We start from the raw sequence: 19,251 nt of genomic DNA on the forward strand, positions 1-19,251 counted from the left end.
CCGTTAATCGTCACACACCTGATTCCCATCTGCTCCCCTAATGACTGGACTACTTAAACACCCCGTGCCGACAACTCAGTGTCGGTGCATTGCTCCGTTACGGACTATCACTACCGCTCTCTGATCTCGCTCTCGCCCCCGCTCTCGCCCCCGCTCTCGCCCCCGCTCTCACCCCCGCTCTCACCCCCGCTCTCACCCCCGCAGCATTTGTCCCTGTCCTTGTTCCTCGTCCTTGATCCCGTTTAGTCACGTTTTAGTTTGCCTTTGTTATTTTTTGCACCCTGCCACGTTGTTTGTCTTTGTTTGATTGAATTTATAAATTCCCTTTAAGTTACCCCTTTTCCCTGCTTCCTCGCATTTTGGGTCCTCCCCCTCCTCGCCGACCGGCGACACCTTGACAATTGCAAATCAGCAAAGAGGTATTTGAAGGCGCTGGTGCCTCTGGAGTCCCATGAACCTCAAATTGTTGGATCCTCAAGAAGTTTGCAAGTGTGCTTAAAGCTAATATTCAGCCACCCCTAAAGCAGAAACATTTTCAGTGGGCTCAGGAATACATGAAGACTAATTTTCAAACAGTTTTGTTTATCGATGAGTGCCGTGCAACCCTTGATGGCCCAGATGGCTGGAGCTGCGGATGGTTGGTGAATGGCCACAATGTCCCAACAAGGCTGAGATGGCAGGGAGTGGGGGTGTCATGTTTTGGGCTGGAATGGTGGGGAGAGAGCTGGTAGGTCCCTTTATGATCCCCAAGGGTGTGAAAAGGACCTCTGCAAAGTATGTAGAGTTTCTGACTGACCACTTTCTTCCATGGTAAAAACAACCATACCTTAAGTCAACAAATCCTTTTCATGCATGACAACCCCCATCTCATGCTGCAAAGAACACCATTGAGTCACTGGCTGCTATGGGCATAAGAGAAGAGAAACTGATGGTGAGGCCACAACGTCTTCTCCTGACCACAACCCTATTGAGAACCATCAGGTAACATCTAAGAGCGTAGGAGCGAGTTCATAACCAAGCAGCAGCTTTGGGATGTTATTCTAACATCCTACAAAGCAATTAAATAGGGCTGCACAATAAATCAAAATCTAATCGACATTGAGGTTTGATGTAGTGCAATTATCTAATCGCAAGACAGTGAGGTTTTGTATTTTTTCCTCTCTCCCCCAACCTTTGGCGTTTAAGTGACAGATGAATTAGCCAACCAGAATTGTCGATGCTCGGGTCTTAATGGCGCTGGCCAATCAGTCTTGTTGGCTAGCACGCGTTGGTCTGCGCTCAGGTGCCTACAGTCAGTCCGACAATAACACACTACGCGTGCACCTCTGTTTTTTCTGTCATTGCCGTGTACCAAAGTGGATGTAATGGAAGTAACTTCTGCCGCCGCAGATGAGGCGAGGGAGATGCTCATGCTATAGACGGGAGGTCCGTCTATTATTTGGACGTACGATAGATTCGACAAAAATGAACCGCATCAAAAAAAAAAAAAACATATTTCGACGTTTAAAACAGCACCACCGATTTGAGTATGAAGCCTGTCAAACAGATTTGAAACAACAGATGAAGGGGAGGCAACAACTAGCGGTCAAGCTAAGATCGCTAACAGTAGCATTCACGTTTTGAAAAAAATTGGCATCTGAAAACGTTCTCCTAAGTATTTGTGCGTACCGGTGACAAGCTCCCTCTCAGAGCATCTTTTCAGTACTAATGGCAACATTGTAACTTGATCGTGCATGTCTGATACAAGCAATGGTGAATATGCTGCTTTTTCTAGCCCCCAAAAAACTAATACAATATTATCGCCAGAAGAGAGCGCCTCGTACTTTTCATCAAATGGTGACATTAGTGATTTGTATTATAATATTGATCAAATTCTTTGTCTGAAACTAAACTGACTCCCAATCGTAGTTTTGCGAGCATTGTGACAAGCTTGTGCGTGACGTGTGGGTGTGTGCGTGCATGTGTGAGGAAGATTGCAGAGGAGGAGATGAACGGATATGCTGCAGTGGCGAGCAAGTGTAAAGGAAAAGTTAAAGAGTGTATAAAATGAAGCAAGTCGAAGCAGAAACGGATAACAGTGTAATGCAGGCATCACCAAATGGCGGACTGCGGTCCGGATGATTCGGAACGGACCCATGATGATGATTTTTTTTCAGGGCGCATTCGCAAACGTTGGCGCTGCAATTCTAGTAAATACGGAAAAGGCGTCACTGATTTGAGCCAATCAAATCTTTTGTTTACGATCCACTGCCAATTGCGCAGCAGACCGGAAAAGAGTGCTGCTGACAGTATGCCTTGCTAAAAAGTTAGCGAGGTCGATGCGTCTTGTTTTAAATGAATGGACGGAGAAATTTAGTTTCGTTCTGGCTGCAGCCGATTCAAAACCAGTGTGCATCATAAGCTCCGAAACCGTCGCAACATTGCGAAGAGCCACTACGAAACAAAGCACCGCCCTTTTGTGCACAGTTATCCGCTGACGTTTGAGGTGAGCGCACGCAAAAACATCGAACTTCGAGTGCAGTACAACAGATTTTTACATTTTCGTTTACATCCCAGCGGCATGCAAACGAATATTCAGTAAAAGTATCATGGATTTTGGGGAAACATAAAAAAACGTTCAAGTGATGGGGAAGTTGTGAAGGAGTGCTTAAATGTGGTTGCACAAACATTATTTAAAGGAAAACACAAAGGCCAGATGTGTGAAATAATCTACCAAATCCCAATGGCCCTGTTGTGTAAAGGTTAATATAACCAATCAGAGTTAATGTTGTTATCTCAGCCAATCAGGGGACTTGTTACAGGAATGTGGAGTTGTAAGGAAAATGAGAGTCGTCATAGTAAACGTTAACAAGCACGTTAACCGCTCTCTCTCTCTTGTTATTTAATCACACAATAACGAAACATTGTGAAAGAAGTGGGATCTTCGTGAATCGCGGGAGGATACGTTCCCATGAGAAGAATTGCCCGGACGATATGATCGGGTGGCTACGTTAGGCTCGAAGCTAACGTGGCTCGCTAACGCCAGGCTAGAAGGCCGAGATAGGAGCCAACTTCGCCGAAGGTGCGTCGGGGGAGACGAAAACAGGCGAGAAGGCGGCCGATAAAGCTAAAAAGAAGGACAACGAACCAAGGTGCCGTTTAAGTTATAATTAAAAAAATAAAAATGCTAAACAACCCTCCAGCACTGGCGAGCAGTGTCCAGCTAGCTCCACCCAGTAACTTTGACTTCAGCAATGCAAATGAATGGCCAAAGTGGATACGACGTTTTGAACGTTTCAGAATAGCATCAAGTTTGGATAAACAGTCGGAAGAGTACCAAGTCAACACCGTGATGTATACTCTAGGAGATGAAGCTGAAGATATATTGAGCGTGTTGCCCTTAAGCAGTGAGCAGAAGAAGGTATATACAGATGTGAAACAAGCCTTTGAGAATCACTGTGTGAGCAAGAAAAATGTAATTTTTGAGCGTGCACGTTTCAATCGAAGAAATCAAGAGCCAAAAGAATCATTCATCACTGCTGTCCATAGTCTTGCAGAACACTGTGCATTTGGAGCACTAAGAGAGGAGCTTATCAGAGACAGGATTGTTGTTGGTTTAAGAGATGCAAATTTGTCAGAGTCATTACAGATGGACCCGGATCTCACACTTGAAAAGACAATATGCCGAGTGCGCCACAGTGAAGAAATAAAGAGGCAGCAACCGGTACTGCGTGGCAGTAGGGATGAGAGCGAGTCGGGAAATATAGATGTGATGACCTCAAAAGGAGACAGGAGCAGCGCACGTCCCAAATCAGGAAATAGGCATAAAGAGGTGAACTGCGGGAGATGTGGAAATAAAACAAACCACGCGTGGAAAGACAGCCCCGCTAAAGATGCTGAATGCCACAAATGCAAAAAGAAAGGACATTTTGCCCGGAAATGTCGGTCAGCTGGCAGCGTCCATGACACCACAGATGACTCTTCGGAGTGTAACTCTGACGTCACCTTTCTGGCAGAAATTATTATTGCAATGGACGATGTTGAAAATGAATGGACAGAACATCTTGAATTAAATGGAGAAACCAGAGAGTTTAAATTAGACACTGGAGCAGGAGTCACAGCTATTCCGTTTCACCACTACTCAACAGACAAACATGGGACTTTGAAACCCCCGGAAATTCCCTTGTACGGCCCGGGCAGGCACCCCTTGGAGGTAAAAGGCTACTTCAGAGGAATACTGAAGGTGAGAAATAAACACACTGAACAAGACATCTATGTGGTGAACAATTTGTCAAAATTACTGTTAGGACTTCCAGCCATTAAAGCTCTGGTTCTTGTGAAGCGTATGCACGCAGTTCAAGTGGGAGATGATTTTGTAAAGTGTTACCCCACAGTCTTCAAAGGACTGGGGAAACTGACAACGCCATACAAAATTGAGCTAAGACCAGGGGCCACACCATATGGTCTGTCCACCCCACGTCGAGTTCCTCTCCCGTTACGTGATAAGGTGAGGACAGAACTGGATCGGATGGAGGCCATGGGGGTGATATCGAAGGTCACAAAACCCACTTCATTGGTGCGCTGGCCTGGTTGTGGTACCAAAACCAAGGTCAAAAGAAAGACTGAGACTGTGTGTGGACATGACAGACTTGAATGAATGGGTGCAGCGGGAGAGGATTATTCTGCCAAACGTGGATCACTCACTGGCAATGCTGACGGAGCAAAAATCTTCACGAAATTGGATGCCACATCAGGGTTTTGGCAGATTCCATTGACTGAAGATAGTGCGCTCCTGACTGCTTTCATCACTCCATTCGGTCACTATTGTTTCAACCGGCTGCCGTTTGGAATATCCTCAGCCCCAGAACACTTCCAGCGGAGGATGACGAAAATTCTAGAGGGCTGTGAAGGTGTAGTGTGCCATGCCGACGACATATTAGTGTATGGGAACGACCAAATTGAACATGACTCTAGACTACACCAGGTGCTGAGGAGACTTCGTGAGGCGGGTCTAACTTTGAACAAGTGTGAATTTACTAAAAGCAAGATAATGTTTCTTGGACACAGCCTCTCAACAGAAGGTATTAAGCCTGACCCAGGGAAAGTCAAAGCCATTCTGGAGATGCCAGAGCCCAGCTGCGTTGCTGATGTGAGGCGAGTGATGGGCATGGCTAACTACCTGGGCAAGTTCCTGCCTCATCTGTCCTCATATGCCCAGCCCCTAACGGTCCTTCAGTCAGAGAAGACAGAATGGTGCTGGGTGACACCACAAAGAGAAGCTTTCCAGAAGCTAAAATCAGAAATGAGCTCACCCAGAGTCCTGGCTGTATACTCACCTTATGCAGAGACGCGTGTGTCAGCTGATGCATCATCATTTGGGATTGGAGCAGTCCTGATCCAGAAACAGCCTGAGAGTGGAGACTGGAAACCAGTCGTGTTCATCTCCAGACAGCTATCGGATGCTGAGAAACGTTATGCTCAGATTGAGAAGGAAGCGCAAGCAGTAACCTGGGCATGTGAACGCCTGCAGGCGTACTTGCTAGGGATGAACTTCACAATTGAGACGGATCACAAGCCATTGGTCCCTTTGCTGAGTTGCAAAGCGCTGGATGAGCTTCCTCCCCGTGTCTTGAGATTTCGACTACGACTGTTAAGGTTCAACTATGACATTGCGCATGTGCCAGGGAAGCAACTCACCGCGGCAGACACATTGTCGAGAGCTCCAGTGAGTCACTTAGCCACACAGGAGGAGAAAGAGATGGAGGCGGATGTTCAAATCTTCGTGGACTCCACCAGACAGTGTCTTCCAGCAACGGAAGTAAGATTGCAACAGCTCGCAGAAAAGCAGAAAGAGGATCCAGTTTGCAGTACTTTGAGACAGTACTGTCAAACCAAGTGGCCTGACAAAACTCACCTTCCAGCTGATATCGGACCTTACTGGTATGCGAGGAATTATCTTTCTATGTCCGGTGCCCTGCTCCTGAAAGGACAAAGGATCGTTATTCCCAGCTCCTTAAGAGATGACATGTTCAACATCCTCCCTCAGGGTCATCAAGGGATAGGAAAGTGCCGAGCTAGAGCCCGTCAGTCAGTCTGGTGGCCAGGACTCTCAAATGAAATTAAAAACAAAGTGGGAAATTGTCAGACATGTGTGAAACACCGGCACACACAGCGGGATCCCCTGTTACCAACCCCTGTGCCGGAGAGACCGTGGCAACGCGTTGGAACTGACCTGTTCATCTGGAATGAGAAAATCTACCTGATAGTGATAGATTATTTCTCTCGCTACATCGAAGTGGCACACCTCCATACAGCATCAGCTGAAACAGTCACAGCAGCGCTAAAGAACGTCTTTGCTCGACATGGAGTTCCGGTGGTGCTCGTGTCAGACAATGGGCCACAGTTTGCTGCTTCACTCTTTAAGGACTTTGCCAGTGGGTACGGCTTTACTCACATAACCAGCAGTCCGCGATACCCACAAGCCAATGGTGAGGCTGAGCGGGCAGTGGCCATCGTCAAGGGATTATGGAAAGAGGGAGGAGACTATGCAAGAGCGTTGCTTAGTTATCGAGCTACCCCTCTGGAAAATGGTTACTCTCCAGCCCAACTTCTTATGGCAAGACAGCTCTGGACCACACTCCCACAAGTGCCCGAATCACTACGTCCACGCTGGCCCAACATTAAACAGTTCCGGACCACAGACACACAAGGTAAACGGAAACAAGTGGAATATTATAACAGACGCCACAGAACACAGAGTCAACCGGAGATACATCCTGGCCAGAACGTATGGATCACTACAGAAAGCACTCACGGGACAGTTGTGCAGCAGACAGACGCCCCCAGATCATACCTAGTCAGAACAGAGGATGGACTGTTGAGGAGAAACCGCGCACACCTGCGAGCTACCCAGCAGTCAGCATCCATTCCAACCAACAGGCAGGAAACTGACTTGCCTAGGATGAATCAACCTGCAGCAGAGCCAAATGCTGCTTATGTTACAAGCTCAGGCAGACATTCACGTCCACCCAAACGACTGGACTTGTGATTGTGTGAAAAGAGTTCCTGACTGTTATGATCAATGTTCCTATGTGGAAAAAAAAACAAAAAACGTTTGACTGTTTGAAGTGAAGTCATGTTGATGTTGTTTCTTACTTAAAAGGGGGAGATGTGTAAAGGTTAATATAACCAATCAAAGTTAATGTTGTTATCTCAGCCAATCAGGGGACTTGTTACAGGAATGTAGAGTTGTAAGGAAAATGAGAGTCGTCATAGTAAACGTTAACAAGCAAGTTAACCGCTCTCTCTCTCGTTATTTAATCATACAATAACGTAACAGGCCCTGACTCCGTTCCAACCCAGATTTAAGTCACTGGCAGGGCAGTCACAAACTCATTTTTCTCATTAAGAGAAGTTAAAAAAATATTCAAAAGAAAAAGTGGTGTCATAGCTCATTTTGAATTAGTTTTTCATAAGGACAGCCATTTTTATTCATTGTGTACTGAACATGTTGACCTGGTTTACTTGGATAATTAGGCTTTCCGTTTTTTTTTTAGGCTGATAACTCTTTGATTTAAAAAAAAGGTCAAAGATGTTGACTCAATGCTTAGCACTTGATATATTTCTGCAGGAGATATTTTACAGTTTTTTTTCTGGAAGTGGCACCCTTAAATTCCTGGAGCCACATTTTCTTGAATGTGAAATAAACGCCTTATATTTGTTTGACTGGCAAAGGTGTTTAATGGGAACATTGCTAAATATTTAGTATATAAGCGTGCTCTGTTGAAAATGACTAAATATCGAAACTATATAAAAATATAAACATAGGCTAGACATTAAGGGAAGTTGGACTTTGGTTCGGACCTTTTAATTGGAAGATATTTTAGTCGTGGACCTCTGTGACTTTTAAGTGAATACCTCGGGTGTAATGTATTCTGAGATCTGTTTACTGTCCGCGATTGTTTTTGTCCGTCTCGCTTGCCGTACTGAGCGGCAGCGAGTCACGGAAGTGCACAATAAAGACAGACAGCGCTTCAGCCTTGACTCAGATACTGTTGGCTCTTGTCATTAATGCTCCTGAATACGTATTTTACAAACAGTAGCATTTTAACGTGTAAAATAGAAAAACGGCAAATCGAATCGTAATCGCAATATTGGTCTGAATAATCTTTTTTTTTTTCAAAATCGTGCAGCCCTACAATTAAAAACTGTCCAAGAGCTCACCAGTTCAATGGATCTAACGCTTATTAAAGTGATCTCAAGCAAGAGCTCCTTTATTAACATGCCACTACCTGTTTATTCAAAAGTTATTTCAATAAAAACATTTTATTTAATAAGTTTTTATAATGGTACAAATTCAACATTTGACTGTTTTGAGTTCTATACAGCCTATAACATATCGAAGTGCTGTTGTGCTTTATAATTTGGAACAGCAGACTTTGAATTATTTATTGTATTTATTTATTGTAAAAAATATTGTTATAATTTTGAAATTTGATCAATGAAATTTGAAATTAACCCACAACTGATGACTTGAAAATTATAGTTACTGATATTTGCATCAATTATTGAATATTTTTTAGTAAAATGTACTTTGCATAATAATTTGGAACACAGTGCCAATTGTCTTTGATGTTCATAAAAACCGCTAGACTAACTCTCAGTTACCGTCAAACCTGAATTTAATGTTTATAAAAAGAAAATCAAAAGCTGCTCCAGCGTCTTCAACAAACATTACCAATGTCTTTTGGTCAAGACATTTTTGGGTCTTCGAACAGACGTTTTTTTTTGTTTTTTTTAACTTTTTGACTTATGTTAAAAATATCATACCATTTCAGTCTTTAATGAATGCAGTATACATCATTTCATAAAAATATGAAGGAACATTTTGTATTGAACAAACCCAGCATCATATTCCTCATGTAAACATCAGACAATGTAATCAACAAAATTCATGTACACATTTTTGGAAAACACCACAGTCAGTTTAGAGTCTTCAACTAACCTAACGGACGTTACATATTCTCAGAAAACATCATAGACATTCGCCTTGAAGTTTTTAAACAATCCGATGTATGTATTATCGTTAAATATCAGATAATTTAGTTTTCCATGAACATAACATAATGAACGGCATGCAATTTAGGATATGACACGTATGTTACGTATGTATTTTCATAAAAAAAATCTAAGAATTTAGATGTCAACTAATGTAACAAACGCATTTTTGTAAAATATCAAACAATTTAGAATCTTCAATGAATCTAACCTAAAGAACCTTACATAAAAATGGTTGGTTTTAACTAACCTAACGTACATATTTTTGTACACAAGCATGAACAATTTAGTGACCCTATCATATGTCTTTCATATGTCTTTTATCAAATATCATAGACAATTTAGAGTCTTGAATGAACCTAACGTAATGAACCTGACATAATGAAGCTTACGTAAAACACTGTTGACAAAGAGTTTTTAAATAACTGAACACCTTCATAAAATATCCTAGACAAAATAGGCCCATCAATGAGCCAACTAATAGATAGTTGCAGTGGGAAAAAAAAAGCAGAGAGCTGACTTTCAAAGCGCCTTTCTCCTCTGCTTTGGTTTCGTAAGCCAACATCAATAATACAATTTCCCATTCCTCCCCTTCAGATTCTTGTTGTTTTTCTTTCTGCCATGCAGAGCTCTCAATCTCCTACTTAGTGCAGCGATGCAGGTGTCAGCACAGCGACAGCATCCACACGCTACTTTATGTCCTCCTCCTCCTCCTCCCCCAACAGCGTGAAATCAATGTGTTCACACCAGAGCTTGTAGCTGCTTGTGGGCGTGTGTGTGCGCGCGTGCGTGCTGGTGTGTGTGTGTGTGTGTACCTGTAGCCCCTTGGATGTCAGCGTGCGAGGACTGCTGACGTATGAATGCAGACGTCCGTCCACACCCCGCAGCAGTGGCTCAGACTCACGAAAGTGTCGCAGATCCCTGGAGGTCCGCAGGTGGACCCCCTCCACAGACTGACTCACGTTCTGTACCTGGACCACAACAAAAACATTGCAGTTCACCATCCATCTGTCCGTTTTGTAGCCTTAAGTCACTTGGGTGCACATTCCGGCAAACCCTAAACCACAAAACTAGAGTGTTGTGACGATTTACTGAAGAACAAAATGTCTTCGATGGTTCCAAAAACGGTTGTTTGCTAAATACACTTGAATGTCATGTTTGTCACCAAAACACATACGCTATCTTATTGGGAACAAGTTGAAAAGTTTATCAAAGAGTCGTGATTTGTTTTGTTTTTACCAAAACCACATTAGGTCTTTAACATCAAAGTCAAGAGTCCTTGGAAAACCCAACATGGACTATTTCTAAACCGAACATCAGGGATGGCCAAGAACCACTACCGGCAGGAGTTATTTTAAGGTATTTGGTTCTCATGAAGGCAGCCACTGATATTTGGAAAAAAATAAATAAATGAAAAGATAGCAAGTAGTTGGCACTAGAATGGCACATTCTAAGACAGCAGTAAATCATTGTGTGCCACAAAGAAAGACTGCTGTTGAACTTTTAATATCAAAAGTATTACTCGTATCAATACACAGTATCGCTGCGGAATCAAGAGTGAAAATTCATCTTGATAGTAGTGCTCTAAAAAAGTGGCATTGAACATATTGTGATAATGAACATATGGAAATTTTCAATTTGGTGTCCTTGATGTTTACCAAAATGTCATGTCATGTCATGTCATTATCCACACCGCTTATCCTGCGCAGGGTCGCGGTAGGGTGCTGGAGCCTATCCCAGCTGACTACGGGCGAAAGGCGCACTACACCCTGAACTGGTCGCCAGTCAGTCACAGGGTAGACATAGACACCGTCACTGAGTGGGAACTGAACCCACGTTGCCTGCACACAACTCAACTATCAGTAACCTTACCAAAATGTGTGTTTGTGTTTTCAGAGACTCAAAGAATCTTTGATTTGTATGACTTAACATTGTGAAATGCGCTCTTTACATAAAGTTGTATTGTATTGTATTGTATTAAAAGTCTTCAACGAATATGAAATGCGTAATATTGCAAAAGAATCTAAATATTTTGGGATTAGTACAACATTTTCCATATTTATAGTCTGCCAGAGACTGGAAATTGTCTTGATTTTTGACAAAATGTGAAAAAAATGTGAACAACAAAAAAAAAACAGTCAGGTTCATTGAGACTTTCAATTGCCTTTGATAGTTACAATCGAACACTAGCGGTTCTGAAAACTTCAAAGACAATTCCCCTTACTCAATGTAGACAAAGACAATTTTGAGTCTCATTAAGGACGAAACACGGACAAATTCGAATCTACAGGTCTCGACTTTCGAAAACCTCAAAGACAACTTGGAATTAAATGCAAGGTAAGTTCGTGAACAAAACTGTCTTTTCAATTCACCAAAATGCATATGTTGGCTTGTAAAAAAACAGATATTAGGTTTGTCGACTGCAATCCACTTTCACGTGTGTACTGATTTGAGGGCATGTAGAGAATGTATAAGTGAGCGAGTGCTTTTTAATGTATGTGAACATGTTAAGAGGGCTGCATGCTGACTCTCACTTATGACAGCTGCAATGAATTATTGATCACACATTTTTTGAGAAACACTCAATGCTTTCAATCTCCAACAATGTCGTCAAAAAACATTTAAAAAAACAGTGACAAAAACACTCAAGATGAGAAAAGACCAGTTTTTACTTTTTTGTTTGGATTTAGGTGTATTAATCGCAATGTATATTTGTGTGTGTTCTTGTGTATTTTTGTGTGTAATGTCTTCGTTTTGTGCTAATGTTTTGCGTGCGCATTCGTGTGTGTGTGCGGGTGTGCGTTTGTCTTATGTGTGTGTGAATCTTTGTTGGTTTTAGTGCGTCGATTTGTGAGTGTTTGTGCGCGAGTGAGCGAGAGACAGAGAGGGTTTGTTTTTCTTGTTTGTGTGTGTTTCCCACTGGTCTCCGGTCTCCCCAGCATGGGTTAGGGCAGGAAGTGTGCGTGTGCATGTGTGTGTGTATGAGACTTGGTGGTTTAGGCCAAATGCTGCTCTTCTTTTTTTTTTTTTGTCGATTCAAAAGTTTTTTGTTTATTTGTTGTGTGTGTCGTAAAATGCGCGCACAGACGCACCTGCTGAGTGAGCAGGCTCAGTTGGCGGCTGCGGAGGTCTCGCTTGCAGAGGTCGCCGGCAGGAGCGACCACGGCGCACACGCAGCGGCCGTCCGGGTCCGACGCGGTGCTGTACACCTGCCAAGCTTCCTCTGAGCCCGGATACAAACCCTTTATACATGCACACGAACAAGCGCACATGCGCACAAACAAGCGCGCACATGTGCACACACAGCAAAATGTCAACAGCAGTCCTCCAGCTTCCCTATTATTGCTTCATAGATCAGACTGCTCTAGTCTTATTGCATAATTGTTCACCCAAGCGCGCATAAGTGGGACTTTCTGGCTAATTGAAGCGCTCCCGCGAATCTCTGAGCGGGAGATTTGGCGGGAAAGCGGCCATCGTGCTTCTTCAAATGGCTGCTTTCAAAGAAATACATTTTCTCTTAAATAGCCACATATTTGGACAATTTTCGAATGAGCACGCCCCTCAAATAGATCACAGCACAGTTCGTATTGTTTTAATGATTGCTTGCGCAAGGGAACAGAAATTCGCTGCAGTCATTGGCCAGCCAAGATGCTAATCAATACTTGCAGAAGCAGTGATTGGCTAGTTGGTCTGTTTACTGTCCATAATCCCAACAGAATAAATAACTCAACACATTCAACATCTTGGAGGAGCCTCACTCAGCCTCTGACATCTCCCTCTGACTTCAACGCTAGGGTTTGTTGTTGCTACGGTAACAAATGGCCAGATGTCCCACAGGCGATCCAGCCTTCCCAGAGAGGAGATATCACCGCCGGTAGCACAAACAAATGAGTGTGTGTGTGTGGGTTGGTGTGTGTTGAAATGCCGCACATACATTCGACCTCTATTTATTTTATTATAAATAAAATAATAAATTTTTTCTGTACTATGATTTTCACTGCCACTGGGCGGAGTCCTCATACCTCCAAAATCATCTTTTATTGGTCAATAATTTTTAAAAATAGCACACATGTGGACTCGCGAGTACTATGGATTGTGAATTTATTTATTTTATAAATTATAACTTCGGAGGTTTCAGTTTTAATGCCATCAATAAGTACCGTAATAAACACATAGCAGACATAGCATCTGCAAAGCTGAATATGAACACACAAGCTGAAAATAAACACACACAACCTGAATATAAACATACTGAGGCATGCATAACCCATAAGAAATAAAAAAAAATAAGCCACAACTTACAGTCGTAGGAAGTGTGTTTCGTAGCACACGAATTGAAGGTGTTTGTTATTTGACCAGTGGCTTCTCCTCATTATCACACTAATGGCATTGAACAACAGCAGATCAGTGCTGGTCTGCATTGATCTTGATGGAAAAACCTGAGTCCAGCCTGTCTGAGACTGAGACAAGACTAGGTCCTTACTGTTCAATCAACCGGCCGATTTCAATCAGTCAATTTAGTTCGCTCTTAAAGATTCTTTTTAATAAAGAACATAAACACATTACAACCCAAGACTAAGACAATGTCATTCAAATACCCCCCCTCCCAAAAAAAGTCAAGTTTAGCAAACACGAAGGGACAAAGCACCGTTAAATAGTATAATGTTCTGCCTCTAATTCATATTATTATTGTGAGCATTAACAGACCACAAAATAAGTTTCTACGTTTTGTTATTAGATATTATACATATATTATATACATATTTTCACGACCATGAGGCACACTTTAAAATCTCAAATATTCGCCAAAACAAACAAGGTGCCTTGAAATGACACGCCTTGTGTATAGACTGAGGCCCATAGATCTATAGATGTGAAATTCTCTCCATCGGGCCTGATCCCTTGAGGACGGTTCAGACTGCATGTTAGCACTCCTGTTGGTCAAATTCTAAGACTACTATGCTCTGAATTGACTGTGACAAATATATTATGTGAATATGTTTTTTGGTCATGGTGCAGGAGGAAGCTGGACAAAAGTGCAGCTGTCCACGATTGTTATTGCAACCAAGAAACATCACAGGTTTAGACAATAGAATGCAAAAAAATAAAAAACACTACCCACAGCACACCACTCACATCTCTCTAAACAGCTGATTTGCTCAGGCTGATTGGCTCCCAAAATCCATTGCTGTAATCGTTTTGTGTTTGTTTTCTTTCTTTTTGAGATGTGAATGGCATGAGAGATGCATGTTTTGTGTTAATTTTATTTGTTTGTTTCATTGTTTGCCTGTATGCTATTCAGAGATATTTTTGGTTTTGATTTAAAACTGTGACTTTAAGGCAGGTGTGGGCAAACTACGGCCTGTTAAACGTTTTAACTGAACTTGAAAAAAATTCAATGAATAAATCATGTTAATGTTTTATTTTCTAAATACTGAGCTTTTAAAAGATATATATATATATATATATATATATATATATATATATATATTGTTGTAATGCTTTTGTTCACGTTCATTTAAAATTAATGTATTTTATTCTCAGATGAGGTGAGGTTACCAAAACACTCCATCCATCTGCTCCTGGTCCGGCCACTCTGTTAAATTTTAGAACCCATTGTGGCCCTCCAATCATGACAAGTGACATCCCTCCCCTGAGATTGTTTATGTGGACATGAGAGCTCTAGTCTCTCTTTGATGAGAATTAGCATGCGCGAGCTAGCATGCGCCTCATAGCACCTCATAGCGCCTTATAGCGCCTCATTGCGCCACGTGCCGCGGCCGTGTAAGTGTTAATTCCGTAATAGAACCCTCAACTGACGCTGCGACCTTTGATACAGGTCGTCTTTGGCCATGAAAATACAGTGTGTTTATATATATATATATATATATATATATATATATATTTATATATATATATATTTATATATATATATATATATATATATATATACACATATAATTATATATATATAATTATATATTTTTTATTAATCGTCCAATTAATCGGTTTTCGGAATTTTAATCATCTGAATCAGTGCATGGCTAAAACTAAATAAATAAATAAAAATCCAAGAACTTCAAAATGTGGCCTCAAGACTGCTTTCCAGTGTTTCAACACTAGTTTTTGCTTCAACTCTCATGATGGATCTTATTACAGGGTGTCCAAAATGTTTTGACTTGGCAGTCTTTGAGAATCTCCCGCAGAGTATTTGATCCTGAATTTCTCTTGTGAGACATCTTCAGCTGACATCAAAAGGAAAAAAAACTTGGCAATGGCATACCGCTGGGTGAAAGCACCGGGGGAATAAAAAAAATAAAGATAAACTAAAAGTCAGGCACAAAATTTTAAATATACCCTTCAGTGCCATTTTGATCTTTGGTTGAATGAACAGAGGTGGCCAGCTGATATTTATTTTCAAAATGGTTTAGTACCTACTCTGTTGTCAAAATCTGCATAAAAAGGCAAAGATACACAACAATTTGAAAAAATATCAACTTAAAATGCTTGAAAATGTATCTTAACAAATAATCACTAATCTGATCACTTGTTAACATTTCACTCTGGATTACTGCATTTGAAACATTCATTTTAGTCCAAGAGATGGCACTATTGACACATGCAAAGCATACAGCTTTATTATATATATATATATATATATATATATATATATATATATATATATATATATATATATATATATATATATATATATATATAGCTGGAGCTGGAACAAAGCGTTTTTCATATATAAATTAATCAATAAATAACTTAATTTTTCCATTTATCCACCAGAGGGCACTACTTAAATCCCATTTTAAGAATGCAGCAACATGATGCTTCAACTCTCATAATGTTAACAACTTGCTAGTCTTTGAGAATCTCCCATGGACTTTTGTTATCCTTAATTCCTATTGTGGGAAAACTTCAACTGACATCACGTGACAAATCCTCGAAGCGTGTGTCTTTGTGTGCACGTGCGTAAAAATACAAAGTGTACATACGCTGACAATTCGTTCGTGCGTGCCATCGGGGGAGATGGCGACAGTGGTCCCATTAAGTCCCACCAGTGAGGGCAGCGTCTGGGACATCCAGTTGGTGACCATGGCCATTGTGCTCAGCATGGCGCCGATCTTCAGCATGGGTACACTCATCTTCATACACACAAACACACACACACACAGTAGCTTCTTAATTAAACTGTTGACATGCTTAAAAAAAGAAGGAAAAGGAAAGCAAACGTCTGCTCAGTTGCTTCCCAACGTCAAGTCTCTGCGATGATGTGAAATCCTGTCATGGCCATGTGAGGATGATTTCTAGATGCTGCGAGGAGCTCTTTCCCTCTTTCGCCTTTACTCTCCCGCATCCCTCCTCCAACCTGAGATGACGTAAAAAAAGCGCACTCACAAAAAAAACAAAAGCGTGTCCTCTTTTTCCTTTCCCTCCCTTTTGTCCTTGTCCTCCTTCTCGTCCACTGCAGTCAGCCTGCTCGTTCTGCTTCCTGTCCACGTATTGATTGATTGCCTGCATGAGAGAGGGAAAAGAGGGCGAGAGAGTGATGCTGGGAATTGATCAGAACGCTTGCTCTCTGTGGCCTGGTGCTGTTTGCGAAGTGGTGCCTTTTTTTCCAAGTGCAACACTTCCACCTGGTGGTCATGAATGTGTTTCCTGGCGTCTCATTTGTATGAGATGTGTGGGACTTCCACTGAAGGGATGTGCGGGTATACTTGCGTGAAGTTGGCCCCCCATTTCTTGCAAAAATAGGGGGAAATAGTTTGTTTCGTTTGTGCTCGTTTGTGCTGTTAAAATTTTCGTTTGTGCTGCTTCGGTTCCAGAGATATTACACTTTTTTATTTCGAGTGGTGACGTCACCCAGCCCCCCATTTTCATCCAAATGGGTCGGGAATGGTGCCATTCGTTTGTGCTGCGTTTGTGCTCATTTGTGCTGTTAAAATTTTCGTTTGTGCTGCTTCGGTTCGATAGATATTACAGTTTTTTATTTCGAGTGATGACGTCACCCAGCCCCCCATTTTCATCCAAATGGGTCGGGAATGGTGCCATTCGTTTGTGCTGCGTTTGTGTTGTTAAAAGTTTCGTTTGTGCTGCTTCGGTTCGATAGATATTCTACGTTTTAATTCACGCGGTGACGTCACAAACACTAACGCTCCGGCGTCAGTCAAATTTATTTTGGATGCTGTCGAACAAGGAGCTAGGTATCATGCTACCGCGTTCAGTTAATCACTTCAATCACTCGTATTTGTTATTAATTCCAGGTTATAAACTAGTTCCAGGAATGAACCGATGTTTTGTATGTTTCTGCGCATTTTACATTCTTCATGATTCTGGAAAGCAACTGTTGCCGGAGGAACTTCAGGTAAACATGTTACACTCACAGTTGTAGCTTTTTTTGCTAGCATACAGTTCTCTTAAAATCTTCCTGTTTTCACTGCTGTCAATTACTTTAAATTCGATCTTATTTCTTTTAATATGTTGTTCTACTGCTCACTCATTTATTTCATCAGTAGTCATTAAAGCTATGTGATTATTTCTTAAATTATAGCAGAAGTGAGGTCGAAACATATCCATTGAACTATTTTGAAATAAAAACAACATAAACACACCCCTCGATGTAGCATTCCCTCATTTGAGAACAACTGAATTCATGTAAAAACAGTACATGTGTAATTGATGAGAGCCTGCAGAGAAAGCTTGGGTTGAAACAATAGCTTTATGTGTAAAAAAAAAAAACTGAAACAAAAAAAAACACCAAACTATTTACATTGCAACAATTAAGCAATCACTGCTTTGTGAAGAACAAAGCATGTGGGAAGATCTTTGTCTTTTCTGATGCTGCTTTCACTCCACTTTCCAGGTCATTGTACATCTCCCAGCCAAAAGCAGCCCTCCTGCAGTATGCCACATAATGTCTAAGAGAATCCTGGGTCAAGCCTCTTTGAAATGCTATGACTGCTCTCAAAGTAAATTCTGTCAGCACCAGACTTCTGGGAATTTCTAGCAGGGCAACTTCTGTTCAACTCATACCAAGGTCAGTGTAAATGTAGCCATAATTGGGCATGGATTTAATTTATTTGTTCCTTGTTATTTATTTATAATTAATTATATGTATAGTTCATGTATGCAGTTAAGTAATTTACATATTAGTATTTACATTTAATTATATACATAGTATTGCATTGTTTGGAGGACACGCCCTTGCCTTCCGTTTCCCTTTAAATACTTCCCGGTTTTAGCTCCGCACGTGTTTCGACGATCAACTGGTTTGACCCTGCAGTCGCTTCAGTCAAACTTTATTAAGAATAGAGACAAGGAGGACAAGTGATCACCTCAAAAATTCACCCTTCAATTCCCTCTTTTGCGGCAGCAGCTAACGAGGTATTTTTTCATTTCTATATTCTTCCAGTATGTGACATTAGTTACTTTGTTGGAATAAGACGCCTTCATTAAACCCGTTATCCAAAAGAAAACCATTTGTGTTTGTCGTGCCTGCGGAGGGAGTTACAGTCGGTGTCAATCTACGAAGCCTCTCCAGTTCTCAACTTCAGTAGTAGTAGTATGAAGACTGTAGCAGCATCAGACTCATCACCAAGGTCAACATCATTTTTTTAATGTATTTTTTTCCCTCAGTATGAGAAGTAGTAGAGGCATCGTCAGGTCTTAATACATCACCTACATCAGCTTTTTTGTTTTGCAGCAGAAATCCACGTTTCTCTCAATGAAGGCAAGATGACGAGCAACGAAACGGTCAACACGAATGAGAAGGCTTTCATGCTTGAAAAGCCCTTTTTTATGTTGTTGAACTCTGCTTCAACAGCTGCCAAACTTGCAGTGATGCTGGTACTTCGGAAGAGAGGCACCATTACGCCTGTCCAGAGTCACCACTCGAAATAAAAAAGTGTAATATCTCTGGAACCTGTTGGAATTTATCTTTAAATCAATGTTAGAATTTAATTTTAAACCAATGTAAACTCAAATTAATAATCTGACTCCAATTTGTGACTTTACCCAACTCTCACTCATCCAACAATATGCGCGCTCGTTCTGCAATAGAAAGGTATCAGGAAGCCGGCATTTTCACACACGAGTGGATTTATTCCTAACACACAAATCTACAACTTGAGTTTGGGTCCCTCTCAATACAGCTCTCTCTGTCTTCGCTGTTCAGCATTAATTTATAGACACAATATGCAAATGACA

At 41.4% G+C, this 19,251-nt stretch overlaps 1 protein-coding gene across 1 annotated transcript in view; it reads right to left on the bottom strand.

Annotated features, from left to right (window-relative positions):
- Window positions 1–16,636, bottom strand: part of LOC148331505 (noelin-2-like) — a 37,126-nt gene extending 20,490 nt beyond the window's left edge. Inside the window, exons 1-4 of the mRNA XM_088302836.1 lie at window positions 16,444–16,636; window positions 16,041–16,190; window positions 12,129–12,278; window positions 9,852–10,007 (exon numbers count right to left, since the gene is read on the bottom strand). Of these exons, the coding sequence (XP_088158962.1) occupies window positions 9,852–10,007; window positions 12,129–12,278; window positions 16,041–16,190; window positions 16,444–16,566 (579 nt within the window). The 5' untranslated portion in view covers window positions 16,567–16,636. The remainder of the gene's footprint in view (window positions 1–9,851; window positions 10,008–12,128; window positions 12,279–16,040; window positions 16,191–16,443) is intronic.
- Window positions 16,637–19,251: the final 2,615 nt, after the last annotated feature.

This window comes from Idiotropiscis lumnitzeri, chromosome 8 (assembly GCF_059441095.1).
Source record: "Idiotropiscis lumnitzeri isolate Australia: NSW breed Sydney's pygmy pipehorse chromosome 8, RoL_Ilum_1.0, whole genome shotgun sequence".
Taxonomy (NCBI): Eukaryota; Metazoa; Chordata; class Actinopteri; order Syngnathiformes; family Syngnathidae; genus Idiotropiscis; species Idiotropiscis lumnitzeri.